General features: G+C 38.4%; 1 protein-coding gene across 2 annotated transcripts in view; it reads left to right on the top strand.

Moving 5' to 3' along the window:
* GALNT7 (polypeptide N-acetylgalactosaminyltransferase 7) overlaps positions 1–17,197 on the top strand; it is a 76,617-nt gene extending 59,420 nt beyond the window's left edge. Inside the window, exons 6-12 of one of the 2 annotated variants that reach the window (XM_018070841.1) lie at positions 506–688; positions 4,324–4,441; positions 6,208–6,330; positions 8,350–8,568; positions 10,714–10,812; positions 12,103–12,231; positions 14,967–17,197. In XM_018070841.1, coding sequence (XP_017926330.1) covers positions 506–688; positions 4,324–4,441; positions 6,208–6,330; positions 8,350–8,568; positions 10,714–10,812; positions 12,103–12,231; positions 14,967–15,104 — 1,009 coding nt within the window. In that variant the 3' untranslated portion in view covers positions 15,105–17,197. Of the gene's footprint in view, positions 1–157; positions 341–505; positions 689–4,323; positions 4,442–6,207; positions 6,331–8,349; positions 8,569–10,713; positions 10,813–12,102; positions 12,232–14,966 lie in introns of both variants that reach the window. The other variant, XM_018070849.1, reaches the window with a different exon arrangement.
* The last annotated feature ends 4,864 nt before the right edge of the window (positions 17,198–22,061 follow it).

Raw genomic sequence — 22,061 nt, 5'->3', positions numbered from 1 at the left:
TTTTTTCTAATGATGCTTCATTTTTTTAATATGTTTACAAGTGACTTTTTATATACACTGCTCTATAATTTTAATTAATGGTGTAAATTTCAGATTAGATAGATTGCTCTTCTGAAATTGTATTTTGCTCTTTCTTTCCCTTCTATAAATGTTTCAGAACTACATGTACTGTACCTCTAATAGATTACATAGATGGGAATGATTATTCCATTGAGCCACAACAAGGTGGGGATGAAGATGGTTTTGCCAGAGGGGCCTGGGACTGGAGTTTGCTATGGAAACGAATTCCGTTAAACCACAAGGAAAAGTCCAAACGAAAGCATAAAACTGAGCCTTATCGGTAAAGAGAGCTGTTTACATACTGTGAATCATTATGAATAATTTTCTAAACCCTTTCGTTTTTCCCTCCCCCCCTGTTTCCCCATGAACTACGGTCGGTGCACGTGTGCCATGCGGGTCCTTGCACATACCTGCATCTTCCCTGCCACCACCCGCCACCCTGCAGAACCACATGCACTGTGCCGCTTATAGATGTCATAGATGGCAACACTTATAAGATTGTGCCCCAAGGGGGTGGTGACGAAGATGGGTTTGCTAGAGGAGCGTGGGATTGGAGTATGCTATGGAAGAGGGTTCCCTTGACCAAGAAAGAGAAGGAAAGCAGAAAGACAAAAACTGAACCGTATCGGTAATCACTAAATCACTTACCCGTTACTTTTTTTTCTGAAGTCAATATTGATCCACTAAAACTTGCATGTACTTCCAGCCTGAAAACCTTCACATTTCTAACCACACTAACTGCTTTGTTTAGTTGGATCTGTTTACCACAACTGCCTATTTGCACAAAATGTCTCTGCTACCTTGTATTGCCTCTCTATTCCTGCTCTTATATGGTTAATAGGGTGCACATTAGAATGACCGGGTTTTGTTTGGCAAAATAAAATATTGTATAACTTCATTGCCAGGGAAACTCTATTTAGCTATGATATTTTTTTTGAAGTAGTGTTGGAAACAACAGTGCTTGTTTAACCATTTGATTTGAAATAACAAGCATGCTGTAAGTATTTATAATAGAAGGTAATGCATAAAATCTGTAGCCTACTGTCATGGCCTGATGCATGCATACAGCTGGTGGATTATGCATGTGTATCAAAAAAATCCCTTTTGTCATATTTCTCCCACTTGCTTCATAATAGATCACATCTGACAAAGAAGCATACTGTTTAAGAATCTTGGCTGGATATTTTCAAAAAATTTTAATATAATACATATAACATTAAAAATAAAAAGGAATAAAGATTAAAACAGCACCTTATATTATGAGAAAACTCCAATAATTTCCACAGAAGTTCTGCTTTTTCATTACACTTTGTAGCGGGGTACGGTTTCTTCCCAAAAAAATCAAAACTGGCTAGAAACCCTAGCTTAGAAACTAGGGTTTCTGATTGGCTTTTCAAGACTGGGAGACTGAGGTTCTGCTGGTTTTTATTACTTTCTACTTCACACTTAACTAATTGTATTACTACATTTGAAAGCAATCCTCACATCTTCAGAATCTGATGTCTTCTATTGCTTGTATATATGATTTAAACATTGTTAGAACTGATGTTGGTAATTCCCTATCCTCACCCATGATTGTTCTTTGCTAAAATGGCAACACATGCAAGCAAGTTATGAAGGTTTGATCTGTTTTGTATACAGTATAAATAATACCATTTTCTGGTGAGGCTGTCCACATTGGAACTTTAATATTCGCTTAGAGGGGGATAAACTATTTCAAAAATCACTGTTGTGTTCTGTGTTTACCATCCAAACAGGTCTTAAAATCCTTTAAACAGTTCCCAGCAACACAAAACACATGTTCTCAGAATGGTTTAAAAGATGACTTTATTTTAAATAATACTTTCAGAGAAATGCCCTGCATCTGTTTATGTTCAGGCTGTGTGCATTTTCTTGCAGCAGAACCAAGGCAAGTAAGACCAAGTATAAGTCTTGCTGAAACCATAGCCAGGATTGCTTAATTTAAAAGGAAAACAGACAAAATATCCTCAACATCTTAAAGCACAGAGACTTTTGTAATGTGAGAATTGCCCGAGGACTGAATCCTTCTTTCAGTAACATTATGCTTACCTCTTCATATCCTATAAAGTAAACTACTGAGCTTATGTAGATTTTACTGTGTTCTTTAATACACTTGACAGCACGTTGGAGGCCCCGACTGAAACTTCAGTATCTGCACTTGCCAAGTCTTTATGGTGCTGAGGAAAACCAAAAGTGCAGGAAAGCCATGGGGCTGTGCTGTGCGATGTGCTTCCCCCTGCTGTGCCTGCTGGTTTCCTACCCTTTGAACCACTGGGATACAAAAGCAGTGTTGGAGGAAAATACAATAGGCAGCAAGTAGAAAGGGACGTTTAGCAGTAACTTGGCATCTGATCAGCTGATTTGGACAGCAACTAAACTGATAACCATAATACTTACAGTCAGTGGCTCTGTTTCTGTTGCCTTGCCTCTGCTATGCAGAGAGGGATATATGTTAACCCTAAGGGGTTACTTTTTCTTATGTCTTTCTCCAGACATTTATGTGTGGAAAGGCAATACATTAACATTGCTGTTAAAAGGAACACCACTAAGCTAGAAATCTAATAGAATGAAGAGACTATGAATAGTGCTAGAAATGGATGAATAGTGCTTGAAATGACCCATCTCAATAATTTGGTGATGCAGGAGTATTTCACTTACGTTTTATTTGGCTCACCAGGGTGATCTGGAGTCTCGGATCCTCCTTTCAGCACTGCAGATCATTTGAAGTCAGAAAGAATTCACTTTATCCTTTTTTTTTTTAAATTGTCAACTTACTAAGGACTCTAGATTGTATACATTAGGGGTTTTTATGTATTTATAGATCCTCAGGTGAAAAATGCTTACTATGTGCACTGGAAATGGCTTAACATATCCTACTCTCTATTTCAGTGTGACTAAGCTACCAAAGAATTTTGCTTAGAGCTGTTCTGCAAAAATGCTCTGTCGTGGTTTAACCTCAGCCAGCAACCAAGCACCATGCAGCTGCTTGCTCATGCTCCCACCAGTAGGATCAGGGAGAGAATCCAAAGGGTAAAAGTTAGAAAATTCATGGGTTGAGATAAAAACACACAAGCAAAGCAAAACAAGGAATTCACTCACTGCTTCCCATGAGCACGCAGGTGTTCAGCCATCCCCAGGAGATCAGAGCCCCATCACATATAACCGTTACTTGGGAAGACAAACACCATCACTCCAAACACTCTCCCTTCTTCCCCCCAGTTTTATATGTTGAGCATGATGTCATATGGTATGGAATATCCCTTGGGTCCGTTGGGGTCACCTGTCCTGGCTGTGTCTCCTCCCAGCCCCCCATGCACCCCCAACTTCCTTGCCAATGTGGCAGTATAAGAAGCAGAAAAGGCCTTGTCTCTGTGCAAGCACTGCTCAGCAGTAACAAAAACATCTCTATATTATCAACACTGTGTTCAACATAAATCCAAAATATAGCCCCATACCAGACACTGTGAAGATAATTAACTCTACCCCAGCCAAAACCAGCACATGCTCTAATCCAAACCACAGCATCTTTTTGACACATTAAAACTTGCTAATTGAATCTTGCCATATGGGAAGGGATTTACAAAGCCATTAAAGGCAAAAAAAAAGAAGAAAAAAAAAAAAAGACTAAACCGAAATGGAAACCTTGTACAACTTTATCCACATCCTCTTAAAAATTTTACTGAGTATAATGCAAAGTGTCTCCTATGGCAGCAGTAGAAAAAGAGCTAGAGGAAGAAGATAAGAAAGGTATCATTCAGCTGGGAAAACTGTTGCTTGTTTAATAGACAATATATTTCAATGTGGCAACTCCTCAGAACATAAGCCTAAGTCTGCTTTGCAGTCTCATATGTTATCTCAAAAACTTGAAAAACTTTCAAGAGAGAAACATCTCATGACACTGATTCTTATCTCCTTTTTTTAAAAAATTTATATTAATAGAAGCATACTGACTGGCCGAATGGATAATTTGGACCAAAATTTTGTATCATCAAATTCATTAATTAAATAAATTAATTTTAGAAGAAAACCTACAACATAATAAAAACTATGACTTAAGTAAAAGTTATATAGATGTCACTTCAAAAAATTGCTGCAATCTGGTGACAAAGCTTCATGATTTTTCAGTGTATTGCCATTTACTTGATCTTTACTATATGTTAACTGTGAATTGCTTCTTTAACTATTGCTTTCTCTGAAAGTGAGACTTTTGACAGAAAGGGTTACACTGTCTTTCTCTTTCAGATCCCCTGCAATGGCTGGTGGATTGTTTGCCATTGAACGTGATTTCTTCTTTGAACTAGGTCTCTATGATCCAGGGCTTCAAATTTGGGGTGGTGAAAATTTTGAAATTTCTTACAAGGTAACATCAATATTTGAAACTTAATTCAATTTAATAGATTTTTTTTCTGTAAATACTTCTGTTTGGAGTTCAGGCAGACCTACCTCTGACTCATGAAGCCCAGAAGGTTTTGTTGTGAGCAGATATTATGTCAGAGATGTGTCTCCTCAGTGTTTACTTGTGGGCTTTGGGACAGAAGTGTTCAGAGAGGTGGCCTAGTGCTGAGACACAAATGATGCATAATCTAGATATTGTTAGTGGTTTGGGATTGCAACCCCCCCTCAAATATCTAATGTCAAACACTGTCAAATTTGATGAGGGGAAACTAAGTGCTCTCATAGTGAGTATAGAAAAATGCTGTTACTAATGAAAGCAATGATAGAGAACTTCTTTACAGGAGAAGTCTTCATAACTGAAACGATAACTGCATAATTCATAATCACTGCAGAGGATTTTATTTTCACTCCTAGGCGTATGCATGCTCTTCAGTTAGCAGGAAATGTAAGATTATCGTCATTAGCTTCTTGTAGCTTCAGTATTCATAATGACACAAGTGGCAGACAGCAGGAATCTGTCCCAATTAACAAACAAAAGTGGAGATGTCTGATATCCTCAGCAGCAATCTGAGAAATCATAGCTGAATTTTAGTAAAAGTACATTCAGAGCTCCTCTAGCTACTCTTGCTCTTCTTGATTTAGAGGAAGGCTCTGAGTGCACTTGCTCAGCTGTAAATGCATATGCAAAAGGTAGTTATTGAGGATGTTAAATACACAGGGTCTTTATCCATATAATTCTCCATCTTCCTTAGAGCAAAATCATGATTGAAATTACATACAGTAGTTTTGTAATTTAAAAGCTTATTATGTAGAGACCTCCAAATTTGTTTCACGTAGGTCACAACCAATCTTCAGAAGAACTAAGCATTTATCAGTCTTGTATGCTGGCTCCTAGATAGCAAATGTTATGAATGGCCTTGCATATATGAGGAGGTTTTTTGATGAAACTTAAGAAAATTAATATCATGATGCAATGAAGAAAGTAAACTATTCTGCCCATTTTTCCTAATACTGGTGAGTCATATTTTTGATCTGGAATTTGGAACATCCCCAAAGTTAGCTTGAATTTGGATTTGTTGCTACAACTAAACTTGTGCAAACTATGAGCAATTAAATTCAGATTTAGGTATGTTTTCTTTTTCCCATGAAGGGATTATCCAAAGATGTGTGGGAGAGGGGGAATTTCAAATGGTAATATATTTTACCCATTTTTTATTTTCAGCTACTATAGTTAACAAAAAATCTGTTTCTCCTTGGAGCAATGGGTTACCTAAGACATCCTTATCTCCTACTAGTCTTTATTAAGAAAAACTTAAATGTGAATGGGCATCTAACCAAAACCCACTTTAGTGATGGCATGTGAGGTACCTAAATGAAATCAAAATATCATTTATTCTGCCATAATAAAAATTACCCTGTTCCAGATTTTGTGCACTCATTTGTTACTGTTGTTTTAAAATAATAATGGAATGAGATGGCCAACCTTTTAAAAAGCTTTTTAACAAAGTATTTTAGTTGAGTAGCTTCATGGCTGAGTTGGAGATGTATTCAGTGCAGCCTTTCATTTCAGAGACCTATTTTCTTTATGCTTACAAATGAAGCAAAAAATATGTAAATATATCACAGTCAATATAGTAAGAAAAGTAGCTGACATTTCTTCCATAATTTATTATCTATCTGTCTTAAATTCCTGTGCATATATATTAATAATACCTATGCTTTAACTTGTAGATCTGGCAGTGTGGGGGAAAATTGCTGTTTGTTCCCTGTTCTCGTGTTGGACACATCTATCGTCTTCAGGGCTGGCAAGGAAATCCACCCCCTGTGTATGTTGGGTCTTCTCCTACATTAAAGGTACAGTTTTGATATAACCTTGAAGGTGGTTTTGATTTCAGATAAGAACAGTTTTAGATAAATCTGCTGAAATTATCAGTAATAATTTAGAAAGCACTTCATCAAAGCTGTTTAGTATCCAAAGCTAAGATGGTCATCCTCGTGGGAGAAAAATCTTTGTGTTAATCCCACAGTTATTAAGGGTAGAATTTCCTGGAACTCATCGTCTTGGTCTAAAGCCTTCCTCCACCATCTTTGAGGTACAAATCACATCTCATATTACTTAATGTCAGCCCTTCAAGCCTTTTCTGGGCTGTCCCCAACTATGTATGAACAACTCCAGTAACTATAGCACACTCCTGGAGATGATGATCATGGGTTTGAAATCCCCCTTTATCTTGATAGGGTGTGATCCTAGGCTGAGTTAGCAAATTCTGTAATCTAGCGTTTCTCAGACTTTTGTGACTGCATTTGTTAGCTAAGAAGCAGTAAATGACACCTGAGAAAATGGCATGCTTTGCATTTCACCATAAAGGTTGGTAACTCCTCAGGTACCTTGCAGGTTCTAGAAATGTTACTCAAGATGTGATATTAAAATTAGACTCCACCTCAAGAAAAGATTGAGCCAGCTGTCTATATTTGAAGAGATAATTTGAATCAAGAAAAACTGTTCCATATCAGCTTGCATCTACCAACAGGAAGAGAGGAAACCCTTCTGCTAAGATTTCCCATAGCCTAGTTTAAGCTTTCTCTTGTGTACTGTTTTGGCATTGGTAAATCCCATTCCCAAAGACACAGTTCCTTGTAAATTCCAATCCCAGAGCAATCTTCCAAGACATTACCTTTGACAATGACTACTGGTAGGGTTTTAGAGTACGGCTTGAGCCAAGATAGCAGTTAGTTGAAAAGGAAATGTCCCAGCCTAGTATAATGGTAGAAAACTAACCTGGCACCACCCCCCGCAAAAAGTCTCTTATTACTAACATGAATTGATTAACATTTTGATGAAACAAGGACTAGGACCAGTACAAGGGAGGCCAAGGGGACACACCTGGGAGTAGAAACAGAGCAACGGATGGCAGGATAGCAAATGATAGCTCCATTGCTCAGTGCAGGCAAGATATATGTTTGCCTTGTCGGAAATGATAAAAACCATTTCAGTCTTCTGAAAATCTGATAAAAAATATTTACTGCATATATAAACACCTTACATGACTCTGCCGATCTGCTTACTGAATGCAACAAAACACTGCTGAATGTTTTTAAATATTAAGTTACTTCTCTGTCCAAGACAAGATGTAGAAATAGCTTTTTTTCCTCTTCAGGTACTCTCCTATCCCCCATAGTAAATGTCCTTTTTTTATAGCTTTGTTCAATTTGTGCTGGATGTGGGTTAAAGTCACAATAATTTGTGCCTTTAGTCAGATTTTAAGACTGTTTTAACACCAGGTCATTAATGGTAAAGAATTGTACAAAGCAAGGTGTGCATCTAGAATTTGTATAGGTAATGTAGAGGTAGGAACCAACAAAGAGAATGAGAAGAAAGATGTGAGAGAGAGGCTTGTTCACCAAGTGAGCTATCCAGTTTTCCCCCTTCTCCAAATAGTTGACCCATTTAAGACTGAATTTTTCCCCATTAGTGGACTAATGTGTATCATTCTCTGTATTAAAACTGTAGAAGTTGAATAGAAACCCTGAATTGCAGTTCTGGTAACAGCAAATGAATGCAACATTTTATTGCACACAAAACTGAAAAGGCTTTATTTCAAATAAACATTTTCTAACCTTAGAAAAAGACTTTGCACTCTCATTAAGCAACCCAGTTTAATTTACTGGCTTCAGTCCTAAACAGCAATTTGAAAATAATATTCGCGCATCTTGTATAATCTACTGATGGCGACAATTTATTAGTGCTATATAATAATTTCAAACTGCTACTTTTTAAGAGGATAAATCCTTAAATTTCAGTTATTAACGTGGAGTTGTGCCTGACCTGTTACGTGTACTTTGAGGTCACAGCAGTGTCTTTGTTCTTCACAGAACTACGTCAGAGTTGTAGAGGTATGGTGGGACGAATACAAAGATTACTTCTACGCCAGTCGGCCGGAGACAAAAGCGCTACCCTATGGAGATATCTCTGAGCTGAAAAAATTCCGTGAAGATCACAACTGCAAAAGTTTTAAGTGGTTTATGGAAGAAATAGCATACGATATAACTTCATATTATCCCTTACCACCTAAAAACGTGGACTGGGGAGAGGTAAGTACAGCACATAACCTCTGTGTATTTTAGAGTTTTTTTAAAAATTAGGAATTCAAAAGGAAGCAATTTATTACTTGACATCACTCTGTAAACAAGATGTTTGATTACTGCTGTGCTAAGCTATGTGGTACTAACCAGAGAGCTATAGAAATATAACCCCAGGAAAAAATTATATCTACTTTCACTGGTGTGATTTTTTTAATTAGCTCCACAGGTCATTGACGGATGATTTATGCCTAGCTCTGCCTTCAGTTATATGTAAAGCTCTTTTTTCTGTAATTGGAATTTAGGTTTTCTAAAAAGAAAAAATGTGAATCCTGCATGTAGGAGTATTGGTGAAGATTAATAGGTGAAAATATTTTTCTGGGAAGGACTAGAAAATAGATTATGAAATCAAGGTGGAGTACATTCTGCCCACGCTTGCTAGACTGGGGTGTACTCATACAATTACAGCCTCAGTGAATCCCTTATCTGCATGTAATAATTTGATATGATTCTGTAACTGTCATCTCCAGCATTACTGTATATGAGTATGACTTCACTAAATTAAGAAAGTGGTTATAAATATGGCATTTTCAGGTGGTTGGCAGAGAGAGGTAGCATATCACCAGGTGAATGCAGGACACCTCACTGAACCCTGCTTGTCTCATTCTAGCATTTAGCCCACACCTTGGAGAGCACTTACTACAGGTCCTCTGCCTGCTTTTAGATTTTATTTTTTTTCCCCTCTGCAGTTGGTTCCAGCCTTGCCCTCTCGTATTAATTTCACTTTTGCAGATTGTTGAGGCAAAATCAGAAAATCTTCTTGCTAACTGAGAAGAACTCCTGTGTCCCACCAAATTAACAGCCTTCTTTCCCAAGATATGATGGACCTGTTTTTGTAATTTCAGAAGTGGATTAAAAAGTACTGATCTGTGCTGTTTCTTATGGCTAAGGAAGTGTCATCTCTAATTTCTCAGAAGAATTAGCAATACAGAGCATGCGCATGAAAATCTTTTATCTGAAGGACCAAGTGAACAATGCTACCTTGATTTCTTACCTGAAAGCTAGCACAAAGCATCAGCTACTTATATTAGCCTTAGACCTTCTTTTGAATCTACATAAAGGGTTATGAAGGCACATTTTATAAAACTAATCACCAAGGTGAAAGCATTGAAGAGAATAAAATAATAATGGCGACCTTGCGGGAAACCATCTCTGGTAAAAGTGAGCAGGTCTTGTGAAGCAACAGGAAAGTTCTAAGTTCAGAGACTTCTCTGAAGTTTTCTTCAACTCTTCTTCACAGGGTGCTAGTTATCCTACGTCTGATAAATCCCTCCTTCCCCCTCCCTATTTGTAACACCACACTGATTGCATTTCCAAACCATAAGAGATGAAAGGGGTTCATCTTCCCTAATGCTCTCTGGAAGTCAGGTCTAAGCCTAGTCCTCCAGATTTTCTGTGCCATTACGAAGGGGAAAGAGGTTCTGGCAAAGAAAATAGATCTGGGGAAAATGTTATTTGTGTCATAAAGTCTTTGTAAATCTGCTTGTTGGCCCTTCTGAGAAGGGAGTGAGATAATCAGCAGTTGAGGCATGCTTTATGACAGGACTTCTGTTCTTTATTCCTATGTCTGTGCCTGCCTCTCGTCAATTTTATTTCTTTTTTTTTTTCCATGTAATTGCTGCTGCAGAAGGTACATCTGAGCAGCAGGGCCAGTGGGCTGTGCCTGGCTGTGAGTAATAGCTGCTGTGCATAACTTCTCTGCATCCCGCTTCTCTTCATCCACAAGATGAGAGAGAGCAACTTAGCTGAGCTCCTGCTTTATTTATGAAGACATGGGAGATGGAACATGCTCTAATAGCAGATTGAATAAATTAAAATACTTGATATTTTGGTGCTATTAATTTGGAACTAAGCTCTGCAACTCTAACTTATCAGTGTACTCCAACTCACATAAGAGCCTGCAAATTAGCATGGGCAGCTTGAAGCTCCATCTTCCAGAATGGTTAGCATCAGTATTTAAATTTCATACACAGATTTGTCTCATCTCTCTCTGTCAGATACCTGTTTCTGGTTTGAAAAATAAATGGGAATTTTATGAACTCCTTGTCACTTATTTTTTCCTTGAGAGTAACACAGACTGCAAAACCTCTTTTCCAGATCAGAGGCTTTGAAACCTCTTACTGCATCGACAGCATGGGGCACACCAACGGTGGCTTTGTTGAGCTTGGCCCATGCCACAGAATGGGAGGAAATCAGGTAAGGAGGTTGGAGGCAAGTCTGAAGGTGAATTGATTGCTCTGGATTGATAATAGGCTGGTTTTCTGTTAAGCCTGTACATAAAGTCACTTAGGTGCCTGCTACAAAGATGGGAGTTAGGGTTTTACATAAGCATAATGACATTGCTAAAGTATGGCAATCTGAGAATACCATTTCAAACATTTTGGTGCAAAACTGAAGGCAAATTCTTAGTCTCTTCTCCAAGGCATGAGGAAGCAATCATATCACTGCATTAGAATAACTATGGCTCTTAGCATTGCTCCTGATTCATCACTTATCTTCACTTAATAATTTATCCTTCAGGATAACCCTTTTATTCACTCTATCTCAATTACTTCACAAAGTTGTTTTGCTCTAATGGAAGTATAAAACGCTTTTGTGCAATAACTCATCTTCCACCACACGAGAGAAGAAATTGAATAGAAATTTGTCTGCTCCATTTACAAATTAATTGACAGAACATAATTACTATCAGATGATTGCAACCCAAGCTTATCTTGTATTTGACCTGTATCTTCACAAACCTTCACATTACCACACAAACCTGCTGTTCTCTCTCTACACCTCCTTTTTCGGTTGGAAATTTTTTCAGAATTTAAAGTCCTTATTTAAGCCGTTGTAAACTTAAACCAGGCAGTTTTGTGATGACAGTCATCAGACAGAAATCACATGCAGGATGATGTTTTTACAAATCATATATGGATTAGCTCTTAGTAGCCCTGGAAATGTCTCTTTTATTTTGATATTTAATGAAAAGGTTCCCTAAACTATGATATGATATGATACCCAAAACCTCCTGTAATAATTATTTCATAAGAAGTAGCTAAGATATTTTATATCTAGATGCATGGGTTTGATTTCCTCCATGGGTAAAATGCCGAAGTTTTACTGTTGTCACGTGAAATTACTGTCCAGGACTAAGGACTTGCTACCAGACTTTTACAAAGATAGTGGACTGTTTGGCCATCAAATCATACAAAGGTTTTTAATCAAACACTTCAGAATTCTGCCCGATAGGAATCCCTTCACCATTTTTGTCTTGCTGATTAAGTTTCTTAGCCTTCTAAATCCTACAGGAAAGTTATCCATGAAATTTACTGTTGTGATAGTAAAGGTGTGTTACATTGTATAAAATAAAGAACCCTCCTGAAAGACAGGTGTAATAAAACCAGAGACTTTTTTGAATGTAGCAGTTTCCTTGCATTTTCAGTGTTTCTAAAATACTCCTTGAGTCAACTGTTATAAAAATGGCTTCTTTTTTTCTGTTAGCTTTTCCGAATCAACGAAGCTAATCAACTCATGCAGTATGATCAGTGCTTAACTAAAGGACCAGATGGATCCAAAATTATGATTACACACTGTAATCAGAATGAATACAAGGACTGGCAATTCTTCAAGGTATGCAACAGATATGTATAAGAAAAATTTTTAGATTTTATCCTGTTTTTTGCACCTTTTAAAATTATTTTATGTATATTTAAAATTAAAGATTTATGACAAGGCTAACTGAATCAAGTGGAGTAAATTTTAATGGTATGTTTTTGGAAATACATGCTTGCCAGAAAAACTTCCTCTAGGGAAAGGTGCTTTTGTGTAGCGGTTCTAGTTGCTGTCTTCTGTAGCTGTCTTCTGTCCTTTCTGTAAGGAAAATCTTATGAGATTATGAGTCATTATGAGAAATCTTATGAGGCTACATGTGCTGCCACGGGTTTGTTAGGAGTTAGCACTTGTCTCACAGGAAGAAAAGAGCATGTCCACTACCAGTGACAAAGTTAATAAAAGCTTTTAGTGCCATCACCCTCTCTGCTTGCATGCTTTCTATCAAGAAAGTTTCTTTATCTCATGTATGCTGTGAGAAGATTGCTCAAATGCTGGAGTGCATTTAGCAGCTAGAGTCAGTATTAGGTCTAATTTTGGGCAGTCTAAATTGAAGTGTTTCTCTGTTTAAAGACAAAGTAATTTTAAGCCTGCATAGCAGTAGGTAAACATAACATACTCTGCATTTCTGTGTTGTCTTCTTCAGTATTTCTTTTTCCTCTTCATTAGCCATTCTCTAATACCAAAAATATGCTCTGTTGTTAATTCTGGGTGTGGTGGTGTTATAATGCTATTGCGAAATCTGTAAATTTTTAATAAGGACTTGGAATGTTAGCTGATATACATATGAAGGCTGCTATAGTCTATTTATTCACTACATCTGTGAGTTCTCTATTCATAGTAGTTTTGTAAGTGTTACTTTTAAAAAAGTCTAAGGTTCTATTTCTGTTTGTCTCTTAAAAAATTAGACTGAATAGTCTAAGGGTGACATTATCCCTGGATATAGCCACACCTAACTTGGTTCTGTATCTAAGAAACTATTCTGTGTCAACTTTTCTTCAGTCTAACTAGCATATTGCATATTTAATAATTTGTTAGCTGGTTATCTGGATTTTTTGTTGTTTGTCTGAAAGATGCGAGCACTGAGTGCAGGGAAATCTGTTTGCTATCCTTTAAGCCACTTGACTCTTTCTAGTGTTTGCATATAGCTAGGAAATACCAGGCACTGTAGTGCCATTTCTGCCTAGATCAGTTTTCTTGTGCCATATAGACAGACAAAATTCTTTAAATCTGAAATGTAAAAATCAATAAGCAGTGTTTCAGTGCCTGCTGACTTTAGTTTTAATATTGGAATAATACATAGCAGTTGTTAACTCTCCAGCCATTCTACTGCATCCCAGCATGTTACTTGGCTTCTCCCTAAGCATTTCTTTTATGCAAGAAGATCCATTTTGTCTACACTGGTACCAAGTTGTGCAATTGTTTGCTTATTACCACGTTATAAGGAAGCCCAGTAGGCATGGTCTGGGCTGTAGAACAAAACACTGACTGGCTTCTAAAAGGAAAAAGAAGGGAGGGTGAGAGTGAAAGGACCACCAAGAGTGTGCAACCAAGCAAATAGTACAAATTTGGCACACTCTGCTGTGCAGTACAGAGCGTATGAGGAAGGTGTAAGGAATTCAATGCTTATGAACTGCTGAAAAATGTTGTGGCCTTGTGTAAATGAAAGCTGCTGGGAGATTTTGTCTGGTTGGTTGGTTGGTTCTGGAATGAAAGCTTGTGTGTCAGTTTGGTGGTGTAATGTGTGCTGCTTGAGCGCTGAGCAGTAGTGGGGCTTCAGTGCCCATAAGCAAGCATCTTAACAGGGCTAGCAGTGGTCTGCCTATTGCTTTTGTTCAGACATCCATTTACCTTGCCAAGTAGAGGACCCCCATGCTGGCCACACAGAAGGAGCAAGTATTGAGCTGAACCAACATTTGGCCATGCACATGTGTGTGGGGGTGGCAGAGGGTGTCCTCATGTCCGGGGGAGATGGGCACCGTTGGCCCCGCTGCAGTGCCTTGGGTTTGCTTCTGTTCCCTTCCCCTCCACAGTCAGTGAGTTAGGGAATCAGTCAGTGAGTCAGGGCTGCATCTGGCACAGTGGGTCAGCAAGCAGGGCAACAGGCCACTTTGCAAATGCAGGACACTTGAGCAAGGGAGCACAGGGGGTATGGAAAGAGACAAATGTGCCATTCAGCCTGAATGTGCCTGGCACAATAGGTTTGCAGTTTCTTAGGCAGCCTCCTGTTGCTCCAGAAGCCAGACTTAACTCTTATACTTTCTACTCTGCCAGCCAAACAGGGAGACAAGTTAGTACTTCCTTTCCCCCCTGTGTTGTTAATATTATTGTTGTGCAGTTGCATTCTGTGAGGGCTAACTAGAGGAGGATCTGCCCAGGGAAATCCTCATAGAGCTGACTTCAAAAATTAATCTTTCATTTTGGTTTCAGGATGGATGAAAAGGCTAGAAGCATTTTAGATAGATAGATAGAAGCATTTAGTTTTGCTCATTTTCTTAGCAGTTTGTTGCCTAAGAGAAACAGGAGGCATCTCAAGTGGACCTACATGAACCAAAAGGCTACAAAGGCTATGAAACTCTAGTTTTAACAAATAGTAAAATGAGTATAGAACTGATCTGTTCTGGGACCCTGAAACCTGGTTTTGTAAATAGTTATATTGCAGTTGTAAAAAAAATGTAACAAAAAAACCCCAAACAAAAGAAAAATAAACCAAACACAAAAGCCCAACACATTTTCCTGATGGTTTTGTTTTTCAGAATCTGCACAGATTTACTCACATTCCGTCAGGGAAGTGCTTGGATCGCTCCGAAGTCCTCCATCAAGTTTTCATTTCAGAGTGTGACTCCAGTAAAGCAACACAAAAATGGGAAATGAACAACATTCTTAGTGTGTAGACAGACAAAACCTACCTACTGACGCATTCATTTGTACAGGACTGAAAATAGCCTGAAAACTGCTGCAGTTATTAATTTGGACAGCTGTGAGCCTCCTGGCTTGGATGAAGGACATAGAGGAACTGTGATTATTACAATAACATTATCATCCGCAGTTAATGTTTACAAACTGCTTTACCTTAAACTCTGTAGATGTTTACATCTTTTTGTTTTAAGATGTTGGTAAATTAATGTGCTGTTAGCTATGTTTCATAGGAACATAGTTAAAAGCGTTGTCGTCTTCTTTGGGATTACACTCAGGGGTCTGAAGGCAGTTTTTTTACACACACTTGAAAAGGTTGGAGTAACCAGATTTTCATAGAACTTGGTGATTATCAACCTGTTGTATATTTTTATTTAATTTTACATCTTACTAAGCACTGCCACAGGTTATTAGCCAGGGTGGCCTTCTCTCACAGTCATGCTGCTTTTTTGGAAGATGAATTTCAGCATATTTAGTGCCTCTTTCCTTTCTCTCTTTCACAAGAAAAGCATTTGTTGAAAATTATACAGTGGATTTTTCTGAGCTGTCACCAGGGGTAGGGACCAACTGTATCACCCTGTGTAATTACTGTGTTAGCAAAACCAAATTCCTATTGCCAGTTTGGCTGCTCTACTTCGACTGAATGGTTTGTACGGTGGAAGGAAGAGTGTCAAGTTTAGTGCTAATGCGGTACATTTTAATGGAGGTAAGCACCCTCACAATTCCAGTTAAGAATTTATAAGCACTAACTTGCTTGTTTAAACCATGCCTTACATAAAAATATTTAAAATAAACAAAAAAAAAAGCTGCACGATTATGTAAAACTTGGAAATAATCAAATGCTTCATTTATATTATTATTTTGAATGGAAATCAATTAGAGGTGGACTAAAACTTTTAATTTGGAAAAAGCATCCAGCTTTTAACACATCCGCATAGTTCATTACAAAGACATCTGTCAACCAGTTTGGATGCCAGATTTAGATTCGAAAAAAGAAATGGAAATCCTGAAACCACATTTATTCATACTAATTTTCCTCTTATTTTTGTCATTTGCAACTTCTCCGGAGGGATTACAAACACAAAAAACAACTGTTCGGTGCTATAGTGTACAGAGTAGAATGTGAAGAAGTTGTTTCTTAATATATTCTGGAAAGGAGTTGATGCAAACTCCCTTAGGAGTATAAATATTTACTCTGAATGAATAGAGAGGTGGAGGAGAAATGACTTATCCTCACTTCCTTTGTCCAGATTTTGTGACTTAAATGTTGACATCAGTGTACTGAATTTATAACAGTTATCCCTATAACATGTCACACAATCAAGTATGACTAAATACTTCCCTGAAGTCTAGAATAGCACTGCATGCAGCTCCCATTGATGTTAACAAGGGTTATGTATCATATTTGGTGACAGAGTTTGATCTTTATAGGGCTGTCTGCACTGATCTATTAGTCTGGGATCTTTCCTAGTTTCTTTAAACTTCTCATCTATCCTTTCAGAGCTATGAAAAAATAGAAAATAAAGGAGGGAGAAACTGGAAAAAAAAAAAGGAAAATAAGGTTGTGTGCCGGTACTTGTTAAATGTGTGTATGAAAACTGACTCCATTTGTGTGTTGGGTAGATTAATTTAATCATACAACTATGCATAAAAGAAAGAATGGTGGCACATAAATTGTGTGGGTGTGCATTTTAAATGGGTATTATGTGCAATTCATTGAAAGCTGATGCTGTATGTGAATATGAATCTGTATGTGAGACTGAAACCTTACAAAACATGAGATCATAAGAAGCTGTTGCTGTAATGACTTTTTCCTACTATAGCTGGCTTGGAAAAAAATAATTCCCATATTCTTGCTTTGTAAGTTGATGATAATATCACTATGCATTTCTACATATTTTATAAATTTGATTTATGCAGATTTTGATACACTGTATGTTTCTGTAGAAATTGTATAAATCTTAAAAAATTTATTAGGGATAAATCTGGGAAACCTATGTATATCTTACTCATGGGTTGCTTGTTTTTTAGGTGAAGTAAATAAAATATTTGAATTTTTCGGTTTACTATACTTTTACAAAGTAAAAATGAATTATTATCTTTATAGAAACCCCATATCTCAAAATCTAGACAACTTCAATATTACAAACTTGCAAATATTAAAAGTGGTTTATTTTAATTTTTATATAGGTACCTTTTGTCGCATCTGTGGGGACTCAGATTATTTTTCCAGTGAAATGAAAAATTCTCACTGAGAGCTGTCACATAGACATATTTGGATTTTCATATCACCTGTCCTGATCTAATTAGGTAGATTTAATATACTTATAGAAAATGAACTTGAGAATTATTTCTAAAGTAGAACCAAGCATCATGACTAGCTTGTAGTGTTTTGACTATATTTTATCTCGGTTCATTGATGTTTTTGCCAGCAAACGTTTCAATCAAACTTTATTTTTTCCTGAGAAGTTTCTTTAGCAAAAGAGTATGCAATTAAACTGGGACATGACAGACACAAGTTCTGGCCTAAGAGCAAACCTAAATGCTGAAATCTACAGAGCTTTTTTACGGATGGGATTCTTGCTTCCCGGCCATATCTGTCAGTGCACTTTTGCGTATTCAGATTTCGAAAGGCTCCTTTGACAAAATCATGGAAGTATAGGAAGAGACAATTCATGTAGGCAATACCCTTTTATGTATGAAAACAGGGAGTGATAGGAAGGAGGGGACATCTTTCTTCATTACCAGAGATCCTAGCACACTTTGGGCAGCACCAAAGATGCTGTCCCCACTGGTGGCATCGTAGAATCAGTGCATTCTCTTTCCCTAATGCTAATCAATCTCCTTTACTACTATCTGCTTCCTCCATACCATTTACTTCCAAATTGCAGTCCTTAAAGCCAAAAATTATCAACTTACAGCTCTGAAACTTGATTAAGAAGCTTGAGATCTATTACACCATGCCAGAGGTGTAAGTTTTATGCTTAACTCTAATCTGTGAGCTCTCTCACAAGAAACAGCAAAACATACCACTGCCTATAAAAACACAAAAGGTGCTTTGGTAGATTTTGCTGTGCATCAATTTTCCTTTTACGTTAAAAAAGATCAAATTGAGCAAGATCCATGGAAGCAAAGTAATAAGAAGGGGAATTTAAGAACATGAAGAAGAAATCATCTACACCATTGAACACAAACTTTGTTTCTGTAAAAGCATTTATTGTTTCCTGCTGGTGAGCTTGGATCCATCAATTGTAATAGGTGAAAAGAAACAACTCAAGGAAAAACAAATTGGCCGTGTTTGTGTTTCTGTTTGTTGTTTTCTTCGCTATAAGAAGCATGGGAATACTATGTCTTGCTGTGTTCTGAAATCTTATCTGGCTTACTTTTATGAGAATAATCCTTGAGAAGTGTCAGTGGTTATCTTCCAGGGTAATATGTACTTTCTGGGAACATCAGAACTAGTTGCCAGCATTTAGTCCTCTGGTTGTTGACTTTACATACCGTGCAAGCCTCCTCTGAACTCCTGTAATGTTGGAATAGTAAGTTGTGTAGCTTGGCTGGCACTGTATGGAGGATTCTGTACGTAGAATGTCTAGGTAGAAAAAGTAATAGGCTATCAAAAAATGCAGGTGATTTTGGCTCCCTTGGGGTTTAAAAAAAAAAAAAAAACAAAACATCAACTGTGCATAATCCCTGAAGCCTGAAACCGCTTTGGCCCTCCTTTCACTGTGGGTAGCTTCTGGTCATCTTACCTCACACACTGCTGCCACAAGTGTGTGTATTGATACGTGCTGCCTCCCTCATCGCACCCTCAGCTGTGGTCACTGGTATGGATCCCAGCAAAGTGGGAAGAGGTGCTTTTGTGGATTATACATCTCAGTGACCCAGGCAATGGTTAGTAACCTTTATTTTTTAAAATCTTAAAAATCTAGTCCATTTTTTACAGGGAGAAACAAATGAAGTATTCTCCATTACCACGTAATACGGGTCCTGGTAAAACTAAAACTAAGCTATCTGCACAACTCTTAGAATTTTTACCACATTGCACTGCTCTGTGGCTTTTCTGAACAACAGTATGGGTAGAGAATCTTCAGTGAGGTAGTGGCATAACTGATGGTCTGATGGGTCTGAACTGACTGATGAAAAATGCATGTTTCTTCAGTCAACAGGTCAATGAAGGTGACAAGCATCAAAGTGTGTAAGGAGGAGTTAGAGCTGCGCAAACACCAAGATGAAAAGGTATGTTTGCTTGTTAGATCCTTACTTTTTCTCACAAATATGCTTCACAGAGAAGAAACACGATTCCTTTAGGGTCAAGAAGTGTCCCCCCTGAAGTGGAGGGTGGATAAAGCAGGGCTGAGGGCTGGGTGGGTCCCACAGCTCTCATGAATGTGATCATTCAGTGTGAAAGCAGAACTGCCTCCAGTGGTGTGACAGTTCGAACAACTCCATGATGTTTCCTGCGCAAGTGTTAATGTCTCCTGCACAAGAAAGGAGCAGAAAGGTGGGAGTAGCACTAATTCACAATAAAACCAAAACAAACTAATGCCTGAGATGTGCATGATGGCATCAGCAGCCCTTTGGCTGAGCATCCCAGGGGTCCTGAGAGGGAAAGGGAAAATAATGGAGAGATGATATTTTACTTCCCTGGAAAGAGCTGCTGGTGGCAGTGTGTGTCAGGTAAGGCAACATGCCCAGACAGCTGTTAAACCACAGTCTTCAGATGAAGAAGCACAGTTTAGAATAGGCTTTCTGAATCACTTGAAGGCACTGGGGTGGAAATAGGAATCAAAATACAGCCTTTTTCCTTGAAATGTATGAGAGGATTCCCCAGGAAAATAATGTAGGCCAGTATCTTTCAGCAAGCCCTGACATTAAACAGCAGTGGGTCTTTGAGTATAAAGTCCTCTGGATCTTCTGTGTATGTGAATGTGAGTGCATGTTCTCTGAGTTAGACCTGCCACACGATACAGCATTAATACTTGTGGGTAACAGCTGTGCCACAGCCATGAGGACCGGTACTGTCACTTCTAAGGGTTGTTGGGTGAAAACACCCCTTTGCTTCTATACAGCTCTGCTTCCATACAGCCAGAGATCTTGTTGCACTGGGGAAGCACTGTGTCATTCTGTGGTAGGCACAGGAGAGCCTGAGCCCTGCCTGGCAATGGATGCCTTGCTAGCCTGAGCCTGCCTTTTACCAGAGCCCTCAGGGCCATCGCAGTTGCCCAACAGGCAGCTACTCGTGCAGTTTTCGTATTTTTGTTTCTAAGGCAGGAGAAACTGTGAAAGAAAGTAGAACTGGATGAAAGTAGAAGCCTTCTGGAAGATTCTTGTGAGTTCATAAGGAGGGGAGATTTGGGAAAAGCTGACCAGAAGAAAAAGCACACCCAGCTCTGGAAGCACTTCTAGTCATGCTGCTCTTTCAATTGCACTGAGGAATGCACTGAAGTCCTACCTGTCCTGAAGATGCCGAGGAACCTCTAAAGACCAAGCTAATCAACTTGGCAAAGGAAGGGAAAGCTGTCTGTCCTGCTGTATGTGCGCATGAAGGTAAGATGGTGTGGGGTGTTGCTGAGGAAAACAATTCTGTAACCCTGTAGCAGAGTGGGGTCTGGTTACTACTGATATTAAAGCTATTGAGGATACAGTAATACTGAACTGGGTCATTCCCAGTTGGAAATAGGAAACACTCCTGCTTTTTTTTTTCTTTTCCTGCCATAGTATTGCGTTATCTTCCATGTGATGATTATGAGGAAAATGGAGTTCATTCTCCAACAATGTCAGGACCCTTTGTCTCTGATGGACAAGCTAAAAATGTTTTGAATTAGGATAAGAATTGAATGTAACATTTGAACTTAAAAGCACATGCAAGATCAGATCAAAAGTCCAGGCAACACAGCAGCCTGTCTCACTCAGTGGTCAGAAGGATCAGTATGGTCAAAGAGCATGGGGCAGAGTGAAAGGATGCAGCAAGGATACTTGTCTAAGATTGTCCCTACTTCTGGCATTATATAACTCAAGCACTTTCTGACTAGAAATAGTATTTTCTATTTAATAGTCCAAAATTTGTCCAACTGCTGCTTGAATCTCCACAGACTTTGGTCATGCATCATCTGATTTATGGAAAGAGTTTGAAGGTTTCTGAACAGGCTTTCTGGCTCTGCAGTGCACTCTTCTGCGGTGACAAATCAGTGAGATATAGGTGAATTATGAAGGCTTGTTAAAGGTCTTAATTCCTGAACAAGTGGTCAGTGCTGGGTCCATGCAGGGTTCAGCCAGCCAGGAGCTAGTTTGACTAGAGCTAGCAGCACTGACAATAACATCATCAACAGCTCATTTTTGAAAAGGCCTTTTAGAATGTTGTGATCTTATCCACACAAACATCCCTCCAGCTCTGCTGGAAAACTGATTTATGGGTACAAACTTTACCATTAGATGTTTGGGCCAGGAAATACTTAGAATAGCCATACAATTTATAGACGGAGCACTGGATCTGCTGACTATAAAGATTTTTCTGGTGGTTGACTTCATATTCAGTCCTGGAACATCACAAGTCTCTCCAACATTGAGGCTGAGGGGGATAGATGATCACAGGACAGGATAATCAGAGCAACATACAGGTTCACTCACTAACTGGTGCTGGCCTGTGACAATTGAGTAACTTGAGGAATTTGTGTAGGCAGTCAGCTTTTTGACCAGGTAGATCTGAATTTCATGATATCCCACAGTTAGGAGACTTAATGTTTCCCTGAAGGGCTGTGTCCATTGGAGAATGCAGCAGTGAGCTCGACATCTGGGCTCTGTTATGGGACTCTTTACATTGGATTCAAATGGGATTACGGAAAAGCAGACAGGTTGTGATGCAGCTCATACAAGAGATCCAGCAATTTTGGAAATGCAGAGGTTGCTGGAAAAACACTTATATATTTCAAGAT

Source organism: Manacus vitellinus, unplaced genomic scaffold (assembly GCF_001715985.3).
Source record: "Manacus vitellinus isolate BGI_N305 unplaced genomic scaffold, ASM171598v3 scaffold_0_pilon, whole genome shotgun sequence".
NCBI lineage: Eukaryota > Metazoa > Chordata > Aves > Passeriformes > Pipridae > Manacus > Manacus vitellinus.
The sequence above is the reverse complement of the archived record's forward strand: the minus strand, read 5'-3'. Positions and strand labels throughout refer to the sequence as shown.